This window comes from Sarcophilus harrisii, chromosome 4 (assembly GCF_902635505.1).
Source record: "Sarcophilus harrisii chromosome 4, mSarHar1.11, whole genome shotgun sequence".
Taxonomy (NCBI): Eukaryota; Metazoa; Chordata; class Mammalia; order Dasyuromorphia; family Dasyuridae; genus Sarcophilus; species Sarcophilus harrisii.
In genome coordinates this window covers 55,781,545-55,809,303 of record NC_045429.1, presented here as the reverse complement: position 1 = coordinate 55,809,303, position 27,759 = coordinate 55,781,545, and the positions used below count along the sequence as shown (strand labels likewise).

The 27,759-nt window shown below is 32.5% G+C and overlaps 1 protein-coding gene across 7 annotated transcripts in view; it reads right to left on the bottom strand.

Annotated features, from left to right (window-relative positions):
* The window catches only part of DCAF6 (DDB1 and CUL4 associated factor 6), a 157,164-nt gene that overhangs the window by 71,013 nt on the left and 58,392 nt on the right, over nucleotides 1-27,759 (bottom strand). For all 7 annotated transcript variants that reach the window (XM_031936840.1, XM_031936837.1, XM_031936838.1 and 4 more), the window contains 6 exons: nucleotides 25,683-25,796; nucleotides 18,982-19,117; nucleotides 17,002-17,216; nucleotides 12,984-13,077; nucleotides 7,781-7,900; nucleotides 5,434-5,694 (listed from right to left, as the gene is read on the bottom strand). In XM_031936840.1, the coding sequence (XP_031792700.1) occupies nucleotides 5,434-5,694; nucleotides 7,781-7,900; nucleotides 12,984-13,077; nucleotides 17,002-17,216; nucleotides 18,982-19,117; nucleotides 25,683-25,796 (940 nt within the window). The remainder of the gene's footprint in view (nucleotides 1-5,433; nucleotides 5,695-7,780; nucleotides 7,901-12,983; nucleotides 13,078-17,001; nucleotides 17,217-18,981; nucleotides 19,118-25,682; nucleotides 25,797-27,759) is intronic.

Here is a 27,759-nt window from a genome sequence, read left to right as displayed (position 1 = left end):
CTCCACTGGCTCCTCTCTGTCCTTCTGGCCTCTAATGCTAGAAACAAACCCAACTTGTCTCCCTGGTTCTCTTCACAGTCTATATATACTCTCTTTCCATGTCATCTACTTTCATGGTTTCCTTTATCTTCACCATACTAAACATACTCAAAACCATTTGAATGCATCTCAGTTTTATATTTCCAACTATATTTAAAATACATCTATACCAACTGCCCCCTACTTTCTACACATGCCATCACTAACCATTACTTTCTTCCATTACCTCTCACAGAGCTAGCTCACTATAACTGTTTTTAAAATGAGTCCTCTACTTCCATTCTCTACTGGAATCTACTCTTCAGTTGTCAGAGTATCCTTTTTAACACACAGATTTAATCCTACCATTTTTCTGATTAAAAGCTTTCATGAATCCCCAATGACTACATGACAAAATGGAAGGACCAAACATTCAAGACCCTCCATAATCTAGCTCGTAACTTCCTTTTCAGCTTTTTAAAAAAAATATTACTCCACTTCACTCACCTAACTGGACCATTTGCCAGTAGTCTAACAAAGAAGATTCATATTTTTTCCCTTTACTATCTCAAAGGATTGTACCAAAGATTCAGGGAATCAATGTGCATAAAAGTAGTTGGTACACTATTAATGTATTGTGCAAATGTGCAACTACAATGAATTCTAGGATGTCAGTCACCCATTTTTCCTTCTTTTCCCTGATCTACCTACCTCCAAGTATTTGCAGAAACTGTCCTCAATATCTGGAGGAGAGTAGTTCAGTATCTCCTGCCAAACTTGTTCAATATCTTCAAGATCCTGCAGACACTCCCCCTCCTTCACAAAATAATACCAACTTCTTGAATCTCTCAGCTTGAATGTACATATCTCATTCAAATATGAATAATAGCTATTTAAGTACATGTTAGCAGCCTTATGGCAGGGGACATATGTTTTTTTAATTCCTTATCTCTAAGGCCATATATTTAATAAGTATTTGACTAAATAGATAATTCTAAAAGACAAATTTCCTACATGTTTGTTTTACTCCACTGTTAATGATCTGAACTTGAGATAAGAATATCTATAAAAAGGCAAGCTGCCATGTATGGTTATCAATAGATATCTAGATTCAGGCCAGTTACAATGGTCTTGTGACGAAGAGAGCCATCTGCACCTAGAGAGAGGACTGAGGGGACTGAGTATGGATCACAACATGGTATTTTCATTCTTTTTGTTGTTTGTTTGCTTACATTTTGTTTTCTTTCTCATTTTTTCCCTTTTTGATCTGACTTTTTTTTGTGCAGCATGAAATAGGTATAAAAGAACTGCACATGTTTAATACATATTGGTTTACTTGCTATCTAGGGAAGGGATGGGAGAAGGGAGGAAAAAAATTTGGAACACAAGGTTTTGCAAGGTTGAATGTTGAAAATTATCCATGCATATGTTTTGAAAATAAAAAGCTTTAATTAAAAAAAAAGAAATATCAAAAAGGGGATTAATGAGCAGGTTTTGAGTGGTTCATATAATACATAAGAGTCATTAAATGTTTTATGAATATTTAGATGCTATTTATAAAGCTAACATATTTGTTTACTGATTAAGATATAGCCAATCAATCTAGTTTTTCTATTCTGTCCTCTTCAATCATAGAAAGTTATAAAGATTTAATAAAAGGACACATTTCTCTAGAATAGAGATGAAAATATATCAAATAAACTATAAAACAGTACCCTGATTCTTTCATCTAAATATTTTGGATTGCAAGGAAAAAACAAATGCATTTACTTTTCTTTCTTTTTTCATTATGTCTTTCTTTTCAATAAAAGAAACTTTCTAATAGAAAGATAAAATTGCACGAATCATTTCTTAGATCATTTTTAGAGGTGACTACTGGACTAAATATCTTGTTATTAAATAATATTCTGCATACTGATGGAAAAAGAAATTAACAGTATAGTCATATAATTGGTTTTGAATAAATTATACTAATAATGAAATTATATTTTTATTAGTCCAGAATTACGATTTCATGAATTTGGGGAATTTCTGGCATGGAGATTCTTTCTACTGATTCAGATGATCAATTTACCTGTAACATAGTTTTATAGAGTTGCCCAAGTAAGGTTAAATGACAGTTATCCATGATCATATACCTAGAACCTGAAGTTATCAGGTTATCTATCTATGGTCACATACTTAGCATCTGAGGTTCTATTTAAAAATTCAGGTCTTCCTGACTTCAAATCTGGCCAACGAATCAGTATACCAAATATGTCTCTCTAATGAACTTAAATATGTTATAAACACTTTTTGACAGATATTTAATTGTAGCTTGTATAATTTCAGCTTATTAATGTTTTCCTACTCCTTTTATACATATAATATGGCTTTTATAACCTGAGAAGTATGCATTAAAGGCATAAAAATAATCATGTATAAAATAATAACTAAATTGACTCAAGATCTTAGGATTTATGGCTTTAGGTAAGAATGGTTTGAATACTTAGATAATAGAGACTTTTGAGGAAGAACATGAGTGATTTTAAAAAATTACATGACTGAACATATGGCATTTTATACAACTTTCCAAAGATAAGTCAAAATGTGGTTTGAGTGGCCATGATCCACCTGGGCATAAAGAAGCAAATTTCACTCCTGACCAGTGCCTAGCACAGGTTCTGGAATACAAGAAAGAGCTCAATAAATATCTGATTTGATTAGCCAAAATGCCCCGAATGCTAGGGTAGGCAAAGGAGTAGGAGGGAGAATTATAGGAATTTGAAGGAACTCAGTTGCTTGAAAGTAGGAACTAAGTACACCAAGAGATACACTTTAGAAATTCTTACTGAACCTAAAGAAGAACTCTTAAAGCACTGTCTCTTAAGTCCATGTCCATCTTGATTCTAATTTGGATTGGTAAGGATAGAAGGTGGCTTTGCACCCAATTAGATTCATAACTTGTATTTGCTTGCCATTTTGATTCCTCTTATTCACAAATCCATCTGAATTTAGATGTGATAGAAATGGAAATAGTGAAAAGAAACCACAAATGTAAAGGGCCTTCCTGTTGGAAGCTATGCCTTTGTAAACATGCACGACCTTAAACTGTGTCAAATAAATGACAGTCAATTTATATTGCACTCCTAATTGTAGGGGAACTTAAGCTGCAGTGTCTTGGTTTCCTGGGGAAATTACTTTATGACTATTTTAGCTAATCAAAAATGTTTTGCTTTTTTGTAATTTCTTATTTAATTTCATATTCAAGGATTGCCAGTTTTAAAATAATGATGATTATTTCATCACAAAAACAACTATACTCTGTCTCTTAGGTATATATTAATAAAGCAAATATTTCAAGGTGAAAACTGATTTATCAATATAATTAATAGCGATCTGTTTTCAATATAAAAATTCAAACAGAGGGATTTTTTTTAATTTTCAAAAGAATTAATAGAATAATAAAATCCTCTCTCAAGTCTTACAGTTTTTAAAAAACAATCTTAAATTCTTAAAAACTGTTCAAGTTATGGCAAGTTCCTTATCAACCTAGAAAAACTTGCATAAAGGCCCAGTAAGAGACTAAACATCTTGTCGTGTGAGAGCCTGCCTAGCTAAATTCAGCATGTCTAATCACCTGATCAACAGGCAATGAAGTGGGGAAAGGGGGGAGGCAGTGTGACACAGCAATTAATCAAGATCATCCCTTAAAAAATAAAGAGAATTGTAATCTGAATTGGTAGAAGGAGAACTTGAAGCAATGAAATCATGAATCTTTGAATGATTAAATTAATGATTATGTTAGAGTACTATTCAGTAAACATCTAAGTCCCTGGACTGTATAATCTCCTTACTAGATTACCCTGGAAATAGATTATTGGACATAAGCTATTTAATATTGCTTCAGAATATCATTTACTTTAAAATAACATTTGCTTAATTTTAAAATGTTTTGTATAACTAACAAGTTTTTCACAAGTGTGAAAATCTGCTCTGAAAAATAAACTTTGTACATTTTTTTCTTCTTAGAAAACTTTTTTATGCCCTTAAGTTAAAATGTAAGTAGACTGTACTCAGCTGAAAATGTGTCTTTGTGGTCTATGAACAGAAAAAAACCTACTAAAAACCTAACTTCTACAAATGATTCTGGCTTCTAATTCCATGGAAACTGACATTAAATCACCAAAAAGGGGATACTGATGAAATAGAGCTTATTTTAAAATACCCCACTTCTTTTGATTTGGTGTCAGTTTCTATGGAAGCAAGAATAAAAGTAGCATCATACAGATGAGCTGTTAAGAATTTTTAAAGTTTCAACTTGTGCCTGGCAGGTGAGGGTGGGAAGGGGGATGGGGAGCTGATACATAAAGAATAAATTCCATTTCTAGTAGAATATCATAGAAATTCTAAACAAACATTTTATTTGTTTTTAAGATGAATAGTTTATAACTTAAACACATGGTGCATAACTATTCTAAATATAAAATGTTCTCAGAAAATGCTTGAATACATACTTATCTATTTGATGGTTTGATTTTGGTTTTTTGGTGGAGATCTTGGGGAGGAATAAAGATAAAAGTTATGATGTTGAAAATGGCCATGAAGACCTATGGTATTAAGGAAATACTCTGGTACATTTGTTTTCTGATATCAGATACTAATAAAACAAGCATTTATTCCCACATAGTTAAAGTGAAGAAAGGGTAAAACATTCTTTAAGTAAATTGTGTAATTATTTTCAAGAAAAAATATTATAATAAACTGGTAAAGAACCATAAAATATTATCATGAAATGTCATTCTTTCAAGAACAATAATCAGGATTTTAAAAATATATTAAGTTTAAAAGAATGAGCCATTTTCTTAAACAGAAAATGGAGATAAAACCAACGAAGACCCTATGTGATAATGTTTGGATTTATAGTAACCTTTAGGTAAAACGCTTTTTAAATTGAACTAACATTCTTGCTACCTTGTGATAACTGTTATACTTGGGAGCATTATTTTCATAAAAACGGAAAGTTTCTGCCTTTAACAAAAGGCATGTGTAACACACATAATAGAAAATAGGTACACTGTGCTAGGTTGCCTTCAGTGAGAAAGAACCACTCCAACTCAATTAAGAGAGAAAAGTAATTGATAGTTTTACTCCTCAACAGTGGAAGTTAGTTTTCTTAAATTAACTTTTTCTTCAGAATTTTATTTCTTTCTAGAGAAAAATATTAAGGAAATAGATACATGTATACACATTTAACTTAAGGAGTCACAAATTCTGTGATGTAATATGTACATATACATCTCATTCTGGTCAATTATTCTAGCAGGAATTGATAAAAAAAAAAAAACTAGCATCTTCTAAACATATCTTAAAATAGAGAAATTCTCATTATTAGAAAACAGGAAAAACTACCTACTTAGAGTATATTATTCTCACCCGACTGATGATGTGTATGGTGTCCAGAAGCTTCTAAGGATAGTCTCTGTTCAGTGTCTGGAGAAGAAAGCAAAGATGTGGAACGAGGGCTTTCTGTGGAAGATGACGTTGAAGGTGCCTGCGCTGACACAGTTGAAGAGGAAGATGACTGAAGAAATTGTTCTGCAGGAGTGTCCACTTCCATTGCAGTCTCACCTACTTCTAATTCAGTACTTGATGGACCAGTAGGAACAGCAGGAGTATCTGACTGGTTTGTCCCTCCTTCAACAGATACATATTCAAGGAAGATTTAAATCAAAAACTATCTTTCTGAAGACAGAAACTTTAACATGTCATCAGGAAATGAGATGATGAGAGAAAATGAGAACCATGGTTTCAAAGATGGCCAAAACCTTCAAATGACTGGGACAGTTTGCTAACATCAGCCTATTTGGTGGAAACAAACTCAATCTGATTGGCCCTGTAAAGAGTCCAAATGATTACATTCCACTCAGTGAGAGCTAATAAGTAATGTGCTGGAACCAGGAGATCATTGTACATGACAACAAGATTATACAATGATCAATTCTGATGGACGTGGCTCTTTTCAACAATGAAATGATTCAGGCCAGTTCTAATGATCTTGTGATGAAGAGTGACATCTGCACTCAGACAAAGGACTTTGGGAACTGAGTGTGGTTCACAACATAGCATTCTCACTCTTTTTGTTGTTTGCATTTTTTTCTTTTTGATTTGATTTTTCTTGTTCAGTAAGATAATTGTATAAATATATGCATATATTGGATTTAACATATATTTTTACTATGTTTAACATATATTGGATTACTTGTCATCTAGGGGAGGGAGTGGGGGGAAAAGGGGGAAAATGGGAACACAAGAGTTTGCAAGGGTTAATGTTGAAAAATTATCCATGCATATATTTTGGAAATTAAAAAGCTTTAATAAAAATTTTTTTTAAAAATAAATAATGTGCTGGTTCAACTCTTATGAACACAAATTTTTAAAGTTTTAATAGTTGAGAGACAGATTTACAGTGACATATACCTACACTATTACCCAATGCCTCTTATGAGCAATGGCATCAATCTGTTAATCATGGAAATGTGCTTAGAGATACAATCACCTGAGGTCACAAAGTCCCTTTGCAAGCTTGGGCAACTCAGCTGACTTTGATTGTCAGACTCCTTATCTGCACAATGAGAGTGTTGGATCAAATAAACTCTAAGGTCTCTTCCAGCTCTCCATATATGATCCCATGACTAAATGATGTCCATATTCCCCCTTCTAGTTCTGATATTATAATTAGTTTACATTTTTGTAGCCAAAAAACCCCATATAGCATCAAACAGATAATCCCAAATTTTCTAGAACTGAAAAAAGATTTAATCCAGCTTTTAACAACTCAATAAACATTAATAGATTAAAAATAGGTATAGTCACATAAACAACCCAAATCTGAAAAGAATGTTGTCTTATTTGTTTCCTAAATCTCAATTTGTTGGGGAAAATTAGAAAAAAGGTTGGTTCACAGATTATATAGAATCTAGAGCTGGAACAAATCATCAAATCTAAACTCTAACTACTTTACAGATGAAGAAAGTGAATCTCATAGAGGGACAGTAACTTATCCAAAGTCCCACATAAGAAGTGGTAGACACTAGCAAACCAGGATCTTAAAAGTCACAGCCAATGCTCTTTCTTACTTTTTCCATAAGAAAAATGCACATAGTACCAGTGACATTTCCACAAATCATTTTAAATTAATACTCATTTCAGACAGTTTCAATAACTATAATTTAAACATTCCCTTGTTTAGGTTTAAGCATAAATATACATTTCTCCTAAACTAATTCATCACCTAAAGAATGAAAAAAAAAAAAATAGGCATCAAAAAATTAAATGATCAGTTTATTTAAAATACAAATAATAAAAGTTGAGTTAATTTTTTTATGTTTCAGGATTCAATAATTTGAACTATATTTAATAACTAAAAAAAAAAGAAATACCTTGGAAGACATAACTAGTAGGAAGGTCTGTTTGCAGTCTCCTATTTCTTACAAAAGGGCTTAAATTGGGTGATCTCATTTTTTTTTTTTTGTTCTTTAAAGAGAGGAAAAGGACTGGAGAAATCAAGAAGCAAAAGATGGAAACCCTTTTCCTTCCCCAATTAGAATTTTGGCTCTTGATTTTCCCAATCAAAACTTGGAAATCATAGGTAATATGTACTAATAAAAATGTTATTGTAAATCTATCTCTCTACTAATAAAAAGTTTCGTGACTTTTTTACTTTAATAGTTTCTTTATAGTAATTTTTAAAAATATGTACCAAATAAAAAAAATAATTTACCTCTAGACCGAGAACGTCCCCGTCCTCTGTTGCTTTGAGCAACTTCACTAGCTTCTTCAAACCATCTTGATAACATATCTGACATCCTCTGCATCAATGATACATTAGGACTTTGCTCTCCTATAATAACAAAGTGTTTATAAACCATTAAAAGTCTATTCTTTTAACATAACATAACACTGGAAATTCCTGGGGGAATTTTCAGATGAAAAAAGAAACATGAATACATGTATGTAGAAAAATACATTCTTTCATTTACAGAATTAAAAAAAACAATAAAACATATTTTTGTTACAGTTATAGTTTTCCCAAAACTAAAGTAACTAATAAAAATAAGTACTTAGTAACAAGTATCTAAATCTTTCTTGTATTTGAGATGTATAAATTCCACAGAGTTATCAAGTAATGTTTAAAAGAGGGTGGTACTACCATTTCATTTATTTTACAATCAAATTTTGGGGCTCAAAAATGAGGAAATCTCTTTTCTACCAGTGTTCTGACAGAGTAAAAGAAATGATTTTCTAGTCTTAATTATTATACTTATTATAGCATATAATATTATTATAATATTATAGAATATTTAGATTCTATATTATAGAATTTATAGAATTCTATAGCCTTATTATAGACTTATTATAGAATTCCCTATAACTTGCATACTACAGTGATATTTTAAAAAATGCTAAAATATAAAGTTTAAAGAGACAACATATTATCTATTTCATAATAGTTAAAATTTTGAATACCATGTATTGTTTATAAAGCAAGTTATTTACTGCAAATCTATGAGGCACACAGTGCAAATATTATCTCCATATAACAGATGAAGATGTTTTCTTAGATATAAAGTTACTTTTCTAAATCACATGGCAAATAATGGCACAATGAGGACTTGAATTCAGATCCTTTAATTCAAAGTCCAGAACTCATCTTATATACAATTCATTCAAGTTTACAAGTATTATAAAAAATGGTATAAAGAACATTTAATATGAACTCATTTACTGGAACACACTTTGGTGCTTTAAAATCCATCACTAAAACAGCAGACTACTGGCACTATTCTGGCTTTGCAGGTGTGCTGCATAACAGATGAAAAAATGTTTTAGTTAAAAAAGGAAAAAGAATAAAGTCTGTATTTCTTATTTTTTAACATATTATATATTTCTTTCTGCTGGGCTTCTTCTCTAAGAATATTAAATTAGTTTTGGGAGTATGGAAAAGCCATGAAGAAGAGAATTCATACTATTAATATGACAGAACACCAAGGTTATCATCATGCTTTAAATAGCAAAGGAGGACATCAGAATGCTTCAAAATTCAAAACCCTAAAATATGTTGTTTACAAGAAACACACCTGAAATAGAAAGATACAAATAGGGTAAAGGTAAGGGGCTGCAATAGAATTTAATATGCTTCAGCTAAAGTTTAAAAAAAAAAAAAAAAGCAGCAATAACAATCCTGATCTCAGACAAAGTAAAAGCAAAAACAGATCTAATTAAAAGAGAAAAGGATGGAAACTACATCTTGCTAACAGGTACCATAGACAATGAAGCAACATCAATACTAAGCAACACATGCTACAAGAGGTATAACAAACAAATTCTTAAAGGAAAAGGTAAGTGAGTTACAGGCAGAAATAGATTACACAACTATACTAGACCTCAACTGTCCCCTCTCAGAACTTGATAAATGCAACCAAAAAAAAAAAAAAAGAAAAAGAAACAAAGGAAGTTAAAAAAAATATAGACTCCATAAGCAATTTAGAAGAACAAAGAAAAGGCTACCTATCTGATCAATGGGAAAGGGAAAAATTCATGACCAAACTCTGAGGTACAGAGTATTATGAAATGCAAAATAGATAATTTTGATTATATTAAATTAAAAAAAAATTTGTACAAACAAAACCAATGCAGCCAAGATTATAAAGGAAGCAGAAAGCTGGGAAATAATCTTTACAGCAAATATCTTTCATAAAGGTCTCATTTCTCAAACATATAGACAACTGAGTCAAATTTATAAGAGTACAAGTCATTCCCCAATTGATAAATGGTCAAAGGATATGAATGGAAGTTTTCAGATGAAATCAAAGAAAGCATGGTCATATGAAGAAATGCTCTAAATCATTTTTGATTACAGAAATGTAAATTAAAACAACTCTGAGATACCACCCCATACCTATCAGATTACCAATATGACAAAAAAGGAAAGCAATAAATACTGAAGAAGATATGGGAAATTTGGGACACCAAATGCACTGTTAATTAAGATATGAACTGAATCCACTGTTCTAGAGAACAATCTGGAACTATGCCCAAAGGGCTACCAACCTTTGACTCAGCAATAATTTGCTACTAGGTCAATATCCCAAAGAGATCAGAAATAAGGGGAAAAAAAACCACATGCGTAAAATATTTAGAGTAGCCCTTTATGTGGTAGCAAAATACTAGAAACTGAGGGATAGCCATCAATTGGGGAATGGCTGAACAAACAGTGGTATGTAAATGTAATGGAACACTACTGTTCAATAAGAAATGAAGAACAAACAGATTTTAGAAAAACCTGGAAAACTTTGTATGAAGTGATATGAACAGAACTAGGAAAACACTATATACAAGTATCAGCAACATTGTGTGATGATTAGCTATGACTGACTCAGCTCGTCTCAACAACACAACATCCATGACAAGTACAAAGGACTCATAAAGAGAATGTTATCCTTAACCAGATAAAGTACTAATGGACTCTGAGTACAGATCAAAGCAAATTTTTTCACTTACTTTATTCTTTCTTGTGTTTTTTCCCCCTTTTGATCTGCTTCTTCTTTCACAACTGTGATTAATATGGAAATATGTTTCACATGATAGCACTTGTATGAATAATATTAAAATGCCTACCACCTTCAGAAGAGGGGAAGGAAAAAAAATGTGGAACACAATTTTCTTGACATGTAACTGGGGAAAAAATAAAATACTATTTTTTTAAAAGATAGAAAAAATTACCAAAAAGAAGTATTCTAAATATGGTTCTGAGTAATAAAAAAGGAAGTGACTATTGATGTAGAAATGAGAAATATTTGACATAAGCAACATCATCCCACCCTAGAGACTGTGAGAGAAAGAGAAGAAAATTTGGACTAAGATGCATCCTCAATTTTGTGAGGATTTATTTCAAAGGATTCAGAATAAAGATGACTAAGATCTAACAATCCAATCTTTTTCAGAAAAATCAACCCAAGTAGGATGAAAAGCAATTAATAAAATTCTAAAGACTGAAACTAAAATAACTTTTAATAGGCAAGAAAAAAAGAAAGCTGTCTAAAGGAATTGAAATGGAGATACATGGAGATCAAGGGCAAACTCAAACTTAAAGACATGTACAGAAGAAGATAACAAGATCAAGTGACTAGGGATGAATCCAACAGAGAAGTAAAAATTATATTAAGACTGAAGTACAGAATAAGCAAAAGGTAACAAAAAATGCTAAAGTCAACAGAAGATTATTTTTCCAGTTAATTGGGGAAACAAAGGATAAAGACCATTGTCCAGGGTAAAAAGTGAATCAACTCTTTTTTTGCTTCTATTTTCTCTTCTAAAGAGGATGATTTTGGATTGGAAAGGGAAAAATGTAAACAATTAATAGGGAGTGGAAAAGTAAGATACATGAGGATTCAGTCAAATGGTATATGACAGCTTCAAATCAAGGTATGGATGAACAACATCCTAAAGTGCTGAAAAAATGGTAGCTACAATTGCTAATCTGCTGTCATCAATCTTCAAAAGAACCCAAAAGAATTCGTGCTGTAGGCTGGCAGAAGGGCAAATGTCCAAATTTTCAAGAAATGAAAGAAGGTGGAATCCACCAACTATAGGCTAGTAAGATTGATACTGATAAAATTCTAAGACACTGTATTAAAGGAATAGCTTCTAAGCTTTCAAAAATGGAAACCATGACTACTAGAAACCAACATAATTTCATCAAGATCAGGTCACCTCAGATTAACTTTATTTCTTTTTTTGACAGGTTTTGGATTAGGAGACTACTAGAGATACAGTATGCTTATATTAGAACAAAGTCTCTCATGCTATGTGTCTGGATAAAATAGAAACATAAAAGCAAAATGACAAATACAATTAGGGAGATTCAGAACTGATTTAATAACGAACACAAAAGCATAATACACAATGGCTTTTTGTCCACTTGGAAGGATGTTCATTCCTTGGAAGGAGTGCCCTAAGGATAAGTCCTTGAATTTATGATGTTTGATAATAATAACTTGGTAAAGGGCATGGAAGGTTTATCCTTATTAAATCTGCCTCTAACACAATGTTTGAAGGGCCAGCTAATACGGGAAATGACAGATCTCTAAAGGTTAGAATGTGTCAAATCATGTAAGATGAAATTTAATAGAAATAAATATTAAATTCTACACATAGATTTCCAAAAACAAAAATAAAAGCAACTTCAGAAATACAAGATGGAATAGGTATGGCTAGATAACAGTTTTTGTGAAAAAGATACAGGCATTTTAGTAGACTAAAAGCTCAGTGAGTCAATAGTATTATGTGGCAGTTAAAAGCTACCTCAGTGGCTTAAAAGAAACACTGTGTCCAGAACAAAGGAGCTAACAGTTTCTTCTATATTATACCTTAATTTGGCCACAATTAGAAGGTAAGTGAGGATGGAGAGAATACTGGAAAATATGGTATACAAAGACTAATACTGGAAAATATGGTATACAAAGACTAATTGTAAGTATTGGGAATGTTTCATTTTTGGCTCTAAGAGTCTGTAATTCTTAGCTATTTTTGCTTAATACTATTGCCCAAATTTTTCAAAATTTATTTATCAAAATCTTATTTGGACACCGCCCAAAAAAGTCACAAAAAGATACATAGTTTTAAATCTCATTAAAACTTGAAAGAATATAATGAACACATTATAATGTGAAATAACAACTACAAAAATCAATGGCATATAACAATTACATATATCTAGTGTAATTTCACTTGCTATCCATCGACAACTAAGGTACAAGCATTATCAACTAAAGGTAAATTATATGGACAAAGAAACCAACTTGATCTGCATGGAGATTAACTTAAATCTGGCTAACTTTTCCAATAATATTAAAATTGACAAATTCTCATTTATTCTTTATAATCCAAAAATACTAGATATTGAAAACTCAAAACATAATTACCATCTCGCTCTCGCTCACTCTCGGGCCGAGCTCTTGGTCCAGTATCTGACCAGTCCCCACGAAGTCTCAGACGTTTAACAGGAGGCTGTCGTAACTAGGAAAGTAAGAAGGTCAATGAACAAATCTTAAATCTATATAAGGAAAATTACTTATCTGGTCCTAACCACCTGTTAGCTAATAAGAAATAACTGATCAAATATTATAAAGGATACTGAAGAAACAAAGTTGAAAAATCCAAAGAAGCACATGCAACTCTGGTGATAATGAGTACATGATGAGATGCTTCAATCAAAATCTTCAACCAGCTAACAGCATTCTATTCATTATATACATGGATTTGGACAACACAAAGTCATTGGATTAGGCAGGAATTTGAATTCTTTAGCTCTTACCCTAATTACATCCTAAGCATTGATATTTTCTTGTGTTAACACAAATGACCTGCTTGAATTGGGGGATTTGTGAGCTCAACTATAAGGTTTCATTCACTTTCACTGTCCACCATTTCTAATATATGTCATCTAGGAAGAGTCTCCTGACAAATGGACAATTCTTCTGTATTTGTCCATTTTATTTACTAAATAATCAAAAGCATTTGTCTCTATAGGAAAATTCCCCACTTAGGTTTCTCTATGAAAGAAAGCTCCCTCCTTTCTTACCTCCCTCCAAACCCCCACATCTTTTAAATTGCTCCCACCTGTGACCACAAAGGAAATGTTAGCCTGTAGAATATGTAGCAGGCCTTATTGAACAGGTCATTGAACACGGATTTCTGCTGTTTGGTTGCTTTGCTTGTCTGTCTGCTTACTGTCTCATGCTTTCTGTGCCCCCTCAGTAGTCTGAACAGTCTGTCACCTATTCCCTTTTTTCCGTAAGTGTTATGGCTTTCCAAGACAATCCTATTCTTTCTACTTCCCATCCTCACCTCATCTCCCAAACTTCTGTCAACACCAATGGTACCCACATTCTTCTATTCTATTTCAGATGACACTGAGCACATTTATCACAAGCCTAATGGCCTTAAGAGCTTATTTAATCTTGATCATTTCTAAAAGTTTATTAAGCAAATATATAGCACTGCTTTCCAGTTTTAAGGGAGATCAAAACTTAAAAAACAGAACTAATTAATTAGGGTCCTCAAATTAAGAATGCCTTCAATTTGACTTATTGAAATGTTAGGAATGATCTAGCTGAGGCAGAATGTGATGAAATGATATGAATATATCTGGGTAGAGAGAAGGAAGCTTTTTAATTGTGAAAAAACATCATTTAAAGAAAAAAAGAATAACACAAAAGGGGTTAAACTTGAAGGAACAAAATAGTAAAGGAGGAAAAAAGAACAGGTAAGGGACATAAAAACAAGAAGAAATGGAGTAAAAATGAGACAAATTAAATAAAAGATATTTTGTAAGAAGAGAGAATAGAAGTAGGACCAGACCTATGATTTTACTGGTATAGAGAAGTCCTAAGTGAGGATAATACTCCTACCAAAGTCAGTTATCATTCTCTCTGCAACTTATAGTCTTGAGAGATGTCTGGAACACTAAGAGGTTGCATAACTAGTTCAGGGTCACACAATCAACTTATTTCAAAGGCAGAACTTTTTTTTGAAACATTTTTTTACTCCAAGTACCTTAAATAAGATTATTACCACTTTTAATTTCCAAACCAAGGTATTGAATGCAAAAAACTTGTAAACCATTCAGCAGCTGCCAAACAGTAAACTCATTAAACCAGGAACAAGAATCAGAATATTAAAACAGAGTCTTCAGATTTCTAAAGATTATTCCCTGAAGAGGGCTGGAACTCTGAAAAGGTGTATTTTAATCAAGGTCAGCAGGGTGCTTATAGTTAAGCACCTACTCAGTGTGAGATAATGGTTCTCTAAACATATACTTAATATGATATGGTGATTTAATGGTTGCACATGCTCAGTTGCTGTAGTGATGTAATTGTACTGAAGTATTTAAGGGCTGGAAGGACTAGGAATGACTCTTTCAGACACAGACACAGACAGAGAGAAGATTTGGGACTCCATCTTTGACCAGCCTCATGGTGGCTCTCCTGCCTTCATCACTTCTCCACCTAAAGACCAAGACCCATCCTGAGACCCTCCAGAGAGCTAGCCCGGACATTACAATTCCCTCACTAGGAAATGAAATAAATGGACACTTTCTCTCTCTCTTATTCATAGCAGAACTACAGATGTGATTGTGGAGTTTTTGCTAGTAATATTGATACTACAGGAAAGGAAACTACCACATTTTTCAAAAAGGAAAGAGAACAATCAGTATATAAGATAAAGGCTGGTGAACTTCTTCAACTCAATCAACCAAGCAATCAGATGTATTAATCACATACCATGTAATGGGAATACAAAGAAAGGCAAAAAACTATCTTCTCTGTCTCAAGAAGCTCAAAGTCTAAAGGGGAAGACAACATGCAAACATCTATGTCTATAAACACAAATGGAAATGAAAATTCTCATAGAGAGAAGACACTAGAAGTAGGCAGTTGGGAAAAGCTTGCAGAAAATGGGACCTGAGTTGTGGATATAGTTTGCCTTTTGTGGATGGAGTTTACCTACATTTCAACCAAGTTTTTGATAAAGTATCTCATATTATTATGGAGAAATTTGAGAAATGTGGATTGGACAATAATATAATCGATAGATTCAAAAGGGTTTGCTATTTAAGGAACAGCAATGGTTCAATATCAATATGGCACAAAGCCTCTATGTGCCCCAGGAGATGGGAGTTTGGTCCTATGTTGCTTAATATTTTCATGAGTGACTTAGATAAAGGTATGCTCATCAAATTTATATTAGACATAAAGCTGGGAAGGATGATTAACACACTGAAAGACAAGAGTCAGGATCCAAAAGACTCTTGATGGGCTATATTCCTATGCTGAATTTGCTAAGATGAAATTCAATAAAGATAAGTGATAAAGGCTTTCACTTGAGGGAAAAGCACATCAAGTGCATAAGTATACACTAGGGGAGGCACAGATGGATAGCAATTTGACTAAAAACGATCTGGAAGTTTTAATGGACTGAAAGCTTGACAAGAATCAGCAGAATAATGCAGCGACCAAAAAGTTGATGTGATTCTGGGCTACATTAAGAGGGACATAGATTCCAGAGAGAGAGGGATAGTCCCACTGCATTCTGCTCTCCTCCAATCTTATCTTGAGTACTGTATTTAATTCTGAGAAGTTGAAGGTTGTCTAGATGAGCACAATCAAGGTGAAGTGCCTTGATTTCATGTCATGAGTATTAGTTAAAACAAATGGGCATGTTTAGCTTGAAAAGAAGACTCAAGGAGATGACAGCTGTCTTCAAGTCTCTGAAGGCTGTCATAAAATAAGACTGAATACCTAGAGACTAATTGAGGCTTGATGTTAAGAAAAATTTCCTCACTGAAAAATGTGTTTGCAATTGTAATGGGCTTCCTCTGAAAGGTCTTCTGGCAGGGGCTAGATAACCATTTGTCAGGTATGTTACAAGTGGGGATTCATTTTGGGTTTGAGCTGGACAAGATGACTGTTAAACTTCTTCCTTTCAAATTCTGTGCTTCTGTACTTTGGAATTGAAGAGAAAGACATTCACTTGGGCTTCATAAATTTTGAAAAGAAAGAGGAGTAGACTAGAATTGGAAGGGAAAAACCTGTGAATAGAAGAATTAAATGATTCTACAAGTTGATGGGCACAAATGAGTCCCTTTACAAATTACATGAGTGTCTGGGTGTGCAAATTCATTATTTTAAAATCAACTTTAACATTAACAATCTCTCCTTCTACTCTTATTTGCAGAAATATTTTGCTAACAATAAATACACTAGCAATCTCGATGCCTGGAATACACTCTTTTTTAGAATTCCTTGTATCCTTCAAAACCCAATTCATTTGAAACTTTGCATATGAAGCCTTTGCTGATCCCCTATTTAGTAGTTCTTTTTCCCCCTCTACACCTGGCACTGTGGCTGGCACATAAGAAATTAATTACTCAGTGTTTACCTCTTCTCTCCTTTCTTCAGAAGAAGGGGTTTTAAGTTCTCGTGCTGTGTCATCTTTAGGATCAAACAGATAGATGTAATCGGAAGAATAACTAACAAGGATCTCCTGACCATCTTCACTGTAACACAGAGATGTAACTCTACAAGATTTGTTATTAAGATGGGGAGGAACAAAACGAGCCACCATTCCTGTAGTCCCACGACCTGCATAATTCCCTAAATTAAAAAAAAAAAAGTTTTAAAATTCATGTTTTCATACATACAGTTACAAAAATGACAAGTATTTGAATAACATCCTTGACCAACACTTAAATGATTTCTACCTAATACCATATAAAAATTTATACCATGACACAAATTTAAAATACAACATTCTATTTACATTGATAAGCTTTTATTCAACAGACAAATTAAGTTAAATATTCTCACATAATCTTAGGAACAAGGAAAATATATTACAGAAAATAAACATATTTCTAAAAAAAGGGAAAGGTTTAAATTGCAAAAAAAAAAAAAAAAAGTTTTATTAGAAGTGTTTTCCCCCTAGTAAACTAAAGATTTTTTACATTAAGTAATAGAAACATACAATCTTCAATCATAATGGTGTCATCATCTAATCATTGAAATTTTAAACACATTTTACCTTTAATAAATAAAGCAAAGTTTTTATTAGAATAATAGATAAAATATGATAACACATGCAAAAGCAAGTTTGTATTCTCAATGGTATCCTTAACTTTTTACTCTCTCTCAATCCACAGATGTGACAAATTAGCAAATCCTGCCATTTCAATCTTTACAACCTTTGATTCTTTCTCTATATTCACTTTCAACTATCTTAGCTCAGGCCCTAGGCATCTTGTACTCAAATTGTTTAACTGCTTTCTAATTGGTTTCTGTATTTGAATTCTAGTTCTATTTTAGGACATTCTAGATGCTCTCACATGAATGTAAAAGTAAAAAGTAAAGTAAAAAGACTTTAAGTGGAGCTCTGATCAAGTCACTCTGTTACTGCCTCTTGTATCAAATGTAAACTCTTTTATTTAGTTTTTAAAGCCCTTTACAACTTCAACTAAATCTATCTTTTCAACTTCACTGGACATTACCCGCCATACGTTCCCCAAGCACTCACTCTGAGTCCCAGCCAAAGGTAAATCTCTATTCCTCTTAAGTAGCACACCCTCTGTCTCTAAGCTTCTGTAATAACAACTCTCTTCCATGCCTAGAATGTGTTTATCTTTACTTCCACTTCATATTATATATATCTACTAGTTAGAATACGCCTTGTTAATATATAAACTCTTTGGGAGTAGAGATTTTTCCCAGTACCTAGATTGGTGTCTGGAATACAGATGAGAATTTAATAAATCCTTGTTGGTTTATTAATTCACCATAAATACTATCATTATCTACCTATCTGGTCAAAAAATGGCAGAGATATAGATGTGAATGAAGCACCAAAGTTTTAGGACATTTTGGTTAAAAAAAACAAACTATTAGCATATTCTGATATCTTAATTAGTTAACAATGATTGAGCAGGTTTAAAAAAAAATCTCCCATTTAAAAAAATTTCATTGCTTAAATTTAATTTATAACTTCTCTAAAGTTTAGTAGAGAGTCTCCATGAATTCACATAGCCCCAAACTGATAATCCAGAATCTGCAGAAATTTCTGTCAGAAATACTTCCAAACTTAACCAGCCCTGCTCTCAGGTCACAAAATCACAGAAGTGGGCTGTCATGGAACAAAGTTCAATCTTTTTTAAATGGGAGGTCCTATCGGAACTGGTTCTCCATCGAGTCATCTCCATGTCAATGTGGGCATTAGAGTAAGGCTTCAGTGGAGAAAATCCAATTATACTGTATTTTGTTACAAACTAACATGAGTGAAATTTTCAAATATGCCACAAACCAGAAAGTTGTAAAACCAAAACTAGCTTATCAAAAGTTTATTGTGCTGTATCTAATTTACATATCTTACCTGTGGCTCTTGTGCCAAGCATTCGCCGATCATATATTCGTACAGAGCTATCAGAACAGCCAACAGCAAGATAATATGGTATTGGGGGACAAATAGCTACAGAAGTAGCAGCACGCCGACAGTTAATTAAAATATCCTTTTTAAAAAAGACAAAATAACAATACTTATAAAATGTTTGTCAGTAGAAACAAAATTGTGATTTAAAAAAATTCCCTTTTCCTAAAACAAAATTTGCTTTCTCATAAACACTTTAATTTAGCATGAAAGAAAAAAAGAAAAATTCAGATATTTTTTAAATGAATTGAACTGATACAGTCATAATGTACTTCTGATTCCTCTCTACCCAGTGGAATATACATTTACTTAGATTATTTCCTGTGTTGTCATAATTTTTCCAAAGAATTTTATTTAAAATTTTCTGAAATTCACACTAAAACTAATTTCTAATATGATATATTTTAATTTCCAGTGCAATAAATTTGAGTGAAAAAAGTAAATGTGCTTGAAAAACTACCAACTGTTACTTACATTTATGTCACAGTTTATATTTAAAGATGTTTTATGTACATTACATAGCTGAGGTAAGGTAGGAACTATTTAATGCTTACTGCACAAATGAGAAAAGTGAACCTGAGAGAAGTTAAGTGACTTGACCTAAAGTCACATTGTTGATAAATAGAATTCAGGACACAACTCTGCTCTTTTAACTACAAATGCAATGCTCTTTATTGTATCTTGCTTGCTTACTAGAACAATGAGATTAAAATGTTGAAAAAAATTAGGCTTTGATGTAGGACAAGAATTCTGCAAAGAAAAAAGTCGCCTGAATTTAAGCTGACTGTGTTGAATTAGGAGTTAAGAAAAAAACTATTCTGTACCATTCACTGAAATCTTTTGGGGAAAAAAATCTCCTCATACTAATTGTTAACAAGAAATCACTGTTACATGGCTATTGACTTGTACTAGTTGCATTTTTTTAAAGTCATGAGTGTATAGTTTTCCTATAATCATTTAATAGACAGGGGACTTAAAATATCATGCAAAAAAAAAGATTAAAAAAAAACCTGTTGGTTTAAACACTAAGCTAACAATGAGAGTAGATATAGATATGACAAAGTTTTTTATATTTCTGAGACATGAGACCTTAATCTGAGAAACTATTTATAAGATTCCCCTCTTCTCCCCAGTTTTCTGCTTTCCTTCTGATCCTGGCCACATTTGTTTTACTTGCACAAAACCTTTTTAATTTAATGTTACCAAAATTATCCATTTTACATCTCACAATGTTCTCTCTTATTTGTTCATAAATTGTTTAACTATCTCCAAGTCTGATAGATAATATGTTCCATGTTCTTCAAATTTTAAAGTCCATTTTGACCTCATCTTGGTAAATGGTATAAAATATTCGTCTATTCCCAATTTCTGATAGACTGCTTTCAAGCTTTCCCAACAATTTTTACCAAATAATAAAACCAAAAAACTACACTTTTTTTTACACTTGTCAAGCACTAGATTACTATATTTATTTACTACTATAGATTGTATGTCTACTTTATTCCACTGGTTTATCTTTCTATTTGTTAGCCAGTACTATATAGTTTTGATACTTATAATATAGTTTAAGATCTGGTACTGTTAAACCTCTTTCCTTTACATTTTTTCCATTGGTTATTTTTATATGCTTGACTTCTCGTTCTTTCAAATAAATTTTGTTACTATTTTTTGTAGCTCAGTAAAATGATTAATGATAATTGGGATGACATTGAATATATAGATTAATTTTGGTAAAAGTGTCATTTTTACTATACTGGTCCTGCGTCCTGCTTCCCCTTGAACAACTCATATTTCTCTATTTACTTACATGTGATTTTGTGTACAAAGTTTTTTTATGGTTTTGTTCATATAGAACTTGGGTTTATTTTGGTAGGTATACTCCCACATATATTACACTGTCTAGAATTATTTTAAAGGAGGTATTGCTAGATATTTCTTCTTGCAGAATTGTGTTCGTGATACATAGGAATGCTGACAATTTATGTGGGTTTATCTTATATCCTAATTTGTTAAAATTATTCAATTAACTTTTTAGTTGAGTCTTTAAGATTTTTCTAGTATATCATATCATCTGCAAAGAAATAGCTTTATCTTCTGATTCCCTATTCTGATTCCTTCTATATCTTATTATGCTCTTACTGTTATTACTAGGATTTCCAATAAAATACTGAATAATATTGGTGATGTGGGCATCCTTGTTTTACACTTGCTCTAACTAGGAAGGATTCTAGCTTATCCCCATTACAGACAATTGCTTGCTGATGCTTTTAGGTGTTTAGTCTCCAATTAATTTCCCCCCATTTCCATGATCCTTTATTAAATATAATTTTTACTGCACTGTGGCCTATACAGGAAAACATTTATATTTCTCCTTTTAACTATTAAATTTTTGTTTCCTAATATGTAGTCAATTTTTGTAAAAATAACAAATACCACTAAGAAAAATGATGTATTCCTTTCTACTTCCATTCAATTATCTCCAGATAGCTATCATACATAACTTATCTAAAATTCTATTCACTTCCTTAACTTCTTTCTTATTTATTTTATTTTACATTTATTTCTTATTTATTTAGATTTATCTAGTTCTAAGAGGGGAAGATTAAGGTCCTCCATTATTATAGAACTACTATCTATTTCCACCTGTAATTTATCTTTTATTTTAAAAATTTGGATGCTATGGTATTTGGTACATATAAGTTTAGTATTGATATTACTACATTATCTATGGCACTTTTTATCATAATGCAGTTTCTCTGTTTAATTAAATTTATTTTAGCTTTGACTTTGTCTGATATCAGGATTATTATTCCTGCTTTTTTTTTCTGAAGCAATTGGGGTTAAGTGATTTGTCCAGGGACACACAGCTAGGAAGTGTTAAATGTCTGAAACCAGATTTGAATTCAGGTCCTCCTGACTTCAGGGCTGGTGCTCTAACCACTGTGCTACCTAGCTGCCCCATAATCCTGCTTTTTTTTTTTTTGCATTTGTTAAAGCATAATACATTCTACTTCAGCACTTTAACTCTGTATGTATCTCATTTTTAAATGTCATTCATTTCTTGTAATCAGAATATTGTCTTGTTGGATTCTGATCCAACATCTATTTCTGCTTTAGGAGTAAATTCATCCCATTCACATTCAAAGTTATAATTGCTATTCGTATATTTCCTGCCATCCTACTTTTGTTTACTATTGTCCTTCTCAGCCTCTCTTTTAACCCTATATCTCTAGTTTACTTCTAAACCCTACCTTCCTAATCTACTACTCTTTAAAGAATCCTTTTTCCTTTCCCCTAACCCAATCTTATTCCTTATTCTATCCACTTCTCTAAGGATCCCTCTCTTTCCTTCTCTCCTCATCCTCCTAAATCTTAATTTACACACCCTTCTAAACCTTGGCCCCTTACTGTTTCTTCACCCTCATTTCTTTATAAATTTCATACCCTTCTAGATATATATTGTTCTCTCTTTAACCCAGACCTGATGAAAATAAGATTCCAGCACTACCAGCACTCCATTCCTACCTGTTTCCACTGTATCAGTACTTCCTCTTCTGTTTCATTTGTATGAGATAATTGCTCTCTTTACCCATTCCTATACAGTTTTGCTTTTTAGAATTATTCTATCACACTCAACTTAGCCTCAACCTTTCTTTCAAACTACTCAAGTATTGACAGTCTCACGAAAACTGATGGCATTTCCACATATAAAAGTAAGCAGTTTGACTTTATTGATCCCCTTATAATTGGTTTTTGATGTTTACCTTATATTTCTCCTGCATCTTATATGTCAAATTTTCCATTAAATTCTGGTCTTTTTGTGACAAAAATCTGAAAGTCTGTCAATCCACTGAATATCTATTTTGTTATTATTGTTGAAGATTATACTTAACTTTGTGGGTAAGCCAGTGGGTATATCAACTTAGATATACAGTCCAAGACTTGTGTTTTGTTTTTTTTTTTTTTTTTGGGGGGGGGGGAGGAGATAGCAGCTACTAGGTCTTCTGGAATTCTAACAGTGGCTCTACAGTATTTGAAATGATGTTTTTGTTATTTGTAATATTTTCTCCTTAATCTGGGTGTTTTAGAATTATGATACTCCTGAAAGTTTTTGTCCTGGCATCTCTTTCAGGTGGCAATCAGTGGATTTTTCCCCCCATTTCTACTTTTCTCTCTTGTTGTAATACTCAGGGCAATTTTCCATAATTATTTCATCATATTTTATCAAGGTTCTTTTTTTGGTTATAGCTTTCAGGTCTGATAATTCTTATTTCTGTTCATCTGTCCTCCAGATCAAATGGATTTTTTAAAGATGTTTCACATTCTCCTCTATTTTTTCATCATTTTTATTTTGTTTTGTTTACTTTCCCTTATCCGAATCTAATTTTTAAATAGCTGTTTTCTTAAGATTCTGGATCTTGTTTTCTAGTTGGTTGACTTTCTTTTCATAATTTTCTTGAATTGTTCTTAATTTTTTTCTCTAATTTTTTTTCAATCTCTCTGATTTGAGTTTTAAAGTCCTTTTTCAGTCCTTCCAAGAACTCTTTGATGTTGCTTTTGGGGGTAAAAGAGGCTCTTTTTGCTTCAATATCCTCTTCTGAAAATGAACCCAGATCTTCTCTATCTCCATAGTAGTTATCTATAGTTGGATTCTTTCTCCTCTGCTTACTCATTTTTATTTTATTTTTAGCAGCTTGCTATTATAATCACCTCTACTTCTGCAGTATGGGGGATGGTGCCTCTGACGTCAGGTCCTTCTTAGTGTTATTTTCTAAGCTTTATTCAGAGCCCAAATTTGGTACTCCTTTCCCCCTCCAAGCCACAAATAGGATCCCAAGCGACATTGTACTGGAGATGCTATTGTTCTCTGAGGACTCTCCAATGGCTAAAATCTTCAGTTTTACCCCTCTGGTCTGGAAATGAAATCAAGAACTCAGCTCTCCTATAAATGTCCAGCAGCACCCTACCCCACTGCCTCTGCACTCACTCAATATGTGCTAGTGTCTTCCGCCACACCCTGTACATCTTGGCAGCACAACTGAGTTTGGTGCCTTCAGCAGCAAAGGGTTCTTCAATCTTCCCTGCCCAGATGTCTAACCCCACCCACGCTGTCTGTGAGGTGGCAAATCCTATGGTTGAGAGGAAGGCTACCTCCCAACTTCCCAGGGCTTGCTGTTTGTTGTTTCAGGGGCAATAACCTGGAAGTGTTTGCACTTCACTCAAGGCAAACCTCTGTTTCTAAAATCTTTCCTCAGGTTTTCTCCAGTTGCACCAGGAAAACTATAGCTCTGCCCCAACTCTTGTTTATTTTTGTCACTCTACTTTCATCCTGTGGTGCTATTTTGTTTTGTTTGTGAAGGAAACCTGGAGAGCTTGGAATTTTCTGACCTATTCCACCATCTTTCCCAGGACAGAGAAGATTTTACTTCAGCTGAGGAGGTAATAGTTTGGGGAACCTTCCCCTATGTAATCCACAAAGCAGATAATTGAAAATTGATATAAATTAGTTCTACACTACAAATGATCAATCCTGTTGGATAATAAAGCATCTTTAACTGAAAAAAAAATTAAAGTTTCCAAAGTAACATTTGTTTTGTTGTTTTGTTACATCCTCCTGAGGAAATCTAATTTAAAATGACAGGCACCATACAAAAAACAAATTCTTATACCAAGTGAGATAACCTGAACCACATTTTTTAATGTGTTCCCCAAATTGATAGATTTTTAATTAGTCTCATATCAAAGTCTAGCTTTAGGTCTAAGTTTCCTAATATATATAGGAAAAGTCTAGAACAATATAATATTGTAGAGTATTCCCTTGAAAAATGGTAAAGCAATCCACATCCCCTTTCTTCTTTTTTCTCATAATTAAATGTCATTAGTTTTTTTTATTTTGTTTTAAGTTTAGAAGTAATTACAGTTTCAGATGAATTTCTTTTGAGGTAGAGTTTAAAGCACTTGGCAAAATTATTTTCCTTCATAATTATGAATTAAATTGAGTATGGCATTCATTTCTGATTCTATTATTTTTAACTTTTTTCATTACTGATTTATTTTATAACTTTATATATACTTTATTAAAGAAGTTCATAACAAAATACAAAAATGAGAGAATTTTTTAAAAAGGAAAATTTACTTAGAAGCTTCAAGTAAAATAACTTAACCAATTCTTATAAGTACAATGAAGTAAGACAATACTGTCATGTCTTGATTGAGAAATTCATGTGTGGCACAAGAGACAAGAGAGTTAAAATTATTGTCCCATGCTGCTACTAATTATTTAAATGATGTTGTTCTAATCAATTAATTTCTCTAGGTCTCAATTTCATCATCTGTAAAAAAAAAAAAAAAAAAAAAATGGGGGTGGCGTTTATACGGCACATAAAATTTTAGAGACATCCTTCTGACAAGAGTAGCACATTACTAGAACATTTGATTCTTAAGTATTTAAAACCTATGTGATATCTTGCTCAAGCTTTAGCATCTCTAATTGTTATAGGATTTCAACTATGATTAAATTTAACTTTAGAAGTAAAGAATGCTAATTTCAATAATTTTTTAAAACAGGTGTAACTGCAATGTGTCTGTTAACTAATTTTTAAAAATATGTTATTTCTGTAATCTTTTCATTTAAATTTGATTCTTACATCTTTGCAGTCTTCTTTTGTACAACTAGTTTTGATGCGGGTATCAAACCACCTAACAGTCCCATCTTCACCACAAGAAAGGAAAGTATAAGGATCATTTGGTACTGTCATAATCTGAAAAACAAAAAGAACACACATTTATTTATGCATAGTCATTTATAATAGATTCCATTGCCATTCTTGTAAGAGGATTTACTGCTAACATCATTCCAGATTAATCTTTAATTTTTCATATTTTATATCTCAAAAGAAGGGGAGTTTTTCCAGCTTACCCCTGATTATATGGGAAGACATTTTTACTTGCTATTTATTTTGCTAGTATGTATCTAATTAGATGACTTTACTTTAAATTAATGTGTCTCCTTGTTTAGTTTAATAAAGGGAACATCAAATGGGATACTAAGTGATAACAGAGCACCTGATAAATGATGGGATTAAATGACAATAAACTGGGAGAGATAGGTATAAGATCCAAAGATACTTTGACAAATCAAATCCTCAGCCAAATTAAATAAGATTAAATTCAAAGGGATAATAAAATAGGGTTAAAAAGGACTTTTTAAAAAAGTTCCTTTAAGAAGTAGAAAATGGGAAAAGTTTGATTAAAGAGATGGCAATTCACCTGAAGAAGTACAAGAGGTTTTAGTCACTTAGAAGTTCAGTATTACTCAACAAAATAATATGCCATCAAAGAAACTTGAGTTAGAGAAATTGGGTATGCTTAGCCTGGAAAAAATAAAATTTCAGATGGCACAAAAGCTATTTTCAAGTATTTTAAGGACTGTAATTTAGAAGAATTGGACTTGTTCTGCTTGTTCCATGAGGAACTTTGAGCAGTGGATAGAACTGGCAGAGACAAATTTAGATTTGCTCCAGCAAATAACTTTCTAACAATGAGAGCTCTCCAAAAATGGTATAGCTGGTTCCCCTTCATTTGAGATCTTCAAGCAAGCTGGCCAGGTATGAGCTAGATTAGATGGCATTCCAACTGTGAGATTATATAGTTAATCCTCACAGTAGATTCCTTTCATCTTATAGAAAAGTAAGTAGCTTTATTTCTCCAGTTGCTGAGAAGGCTCAAAATGAAAAAGAGTTAGGACTATTTTCCAGGTTTAGGTTTTGAAAGGCTCTCTACTCTTATCATCTTGAAATAAATACCTCAAAAATGCCATATATATATATATATATATATATATATATATAGAGAGAGAGAGAGAGAGAGAGAGAGAACTCTAATAAAAGATAAGAGTTTGAAATTATCTGAATCCAGAATTTTTGCACAAAGAATAATTAAACAATTTAATTTTCTTTTTACATGAAAAGGAGATTGGTCAGGGGAGTTTCCCAGATCAATCTGCTAAGTATAATTTTCCATCTATACAGTATGGACACATTTACTGACACTTTACGAGGGCAAAAATAGATTCCAATTGATTTGCAGTGACAAGGATGTTGTTTAAAATGTCTAGTTGCCTAACACTCTTAAATGGACTAATGAACTCTTGTTGAAGGTGTTTCCCCTTCATGCCAACCCATGAATGAAAGCTGAAAGACCAATCTTTCATCTTTCTTATAGATTGCAACTGGGAGAAGGAGATGGTCTTCTGTTAATGGTGTCTTGGAGAAGACGCATATGGCAGAGAAAGACACATACATGCTTGACAATATATAAGAGCAGAGCTCTTGAGTGAACATTACCATCAAAAGACATGGAGGCAATTAAAGCAGTATCATGAATATTTGCAGAAGCACTTGGTAAAAACAGGAGTTGAAAGGAAAACTGTTAGAGGTAATCCTGCCTATTCCCTTCATTTTATAGAAAAGGAAACAGAATCAGAGAAGTTTACAGGATCATATAGATTTAAAGTTAGAAGCAACCCTAGCAATTGCTGAATTCAGTACCCTCATTTTACAAATAAGAAAACAGAGGTCCATAAAAGTTAAGTGGCTTGCCCAGTCACCCAGGCAGTAATCACTAGAAAGATCTAACCCCACACTCTGATTCTAAAGCAGTACTCTTCTGTAGATCCCACTAAGATTCTAATAAAAAATGTTCTTGTATGCTAACTTCCTTTGC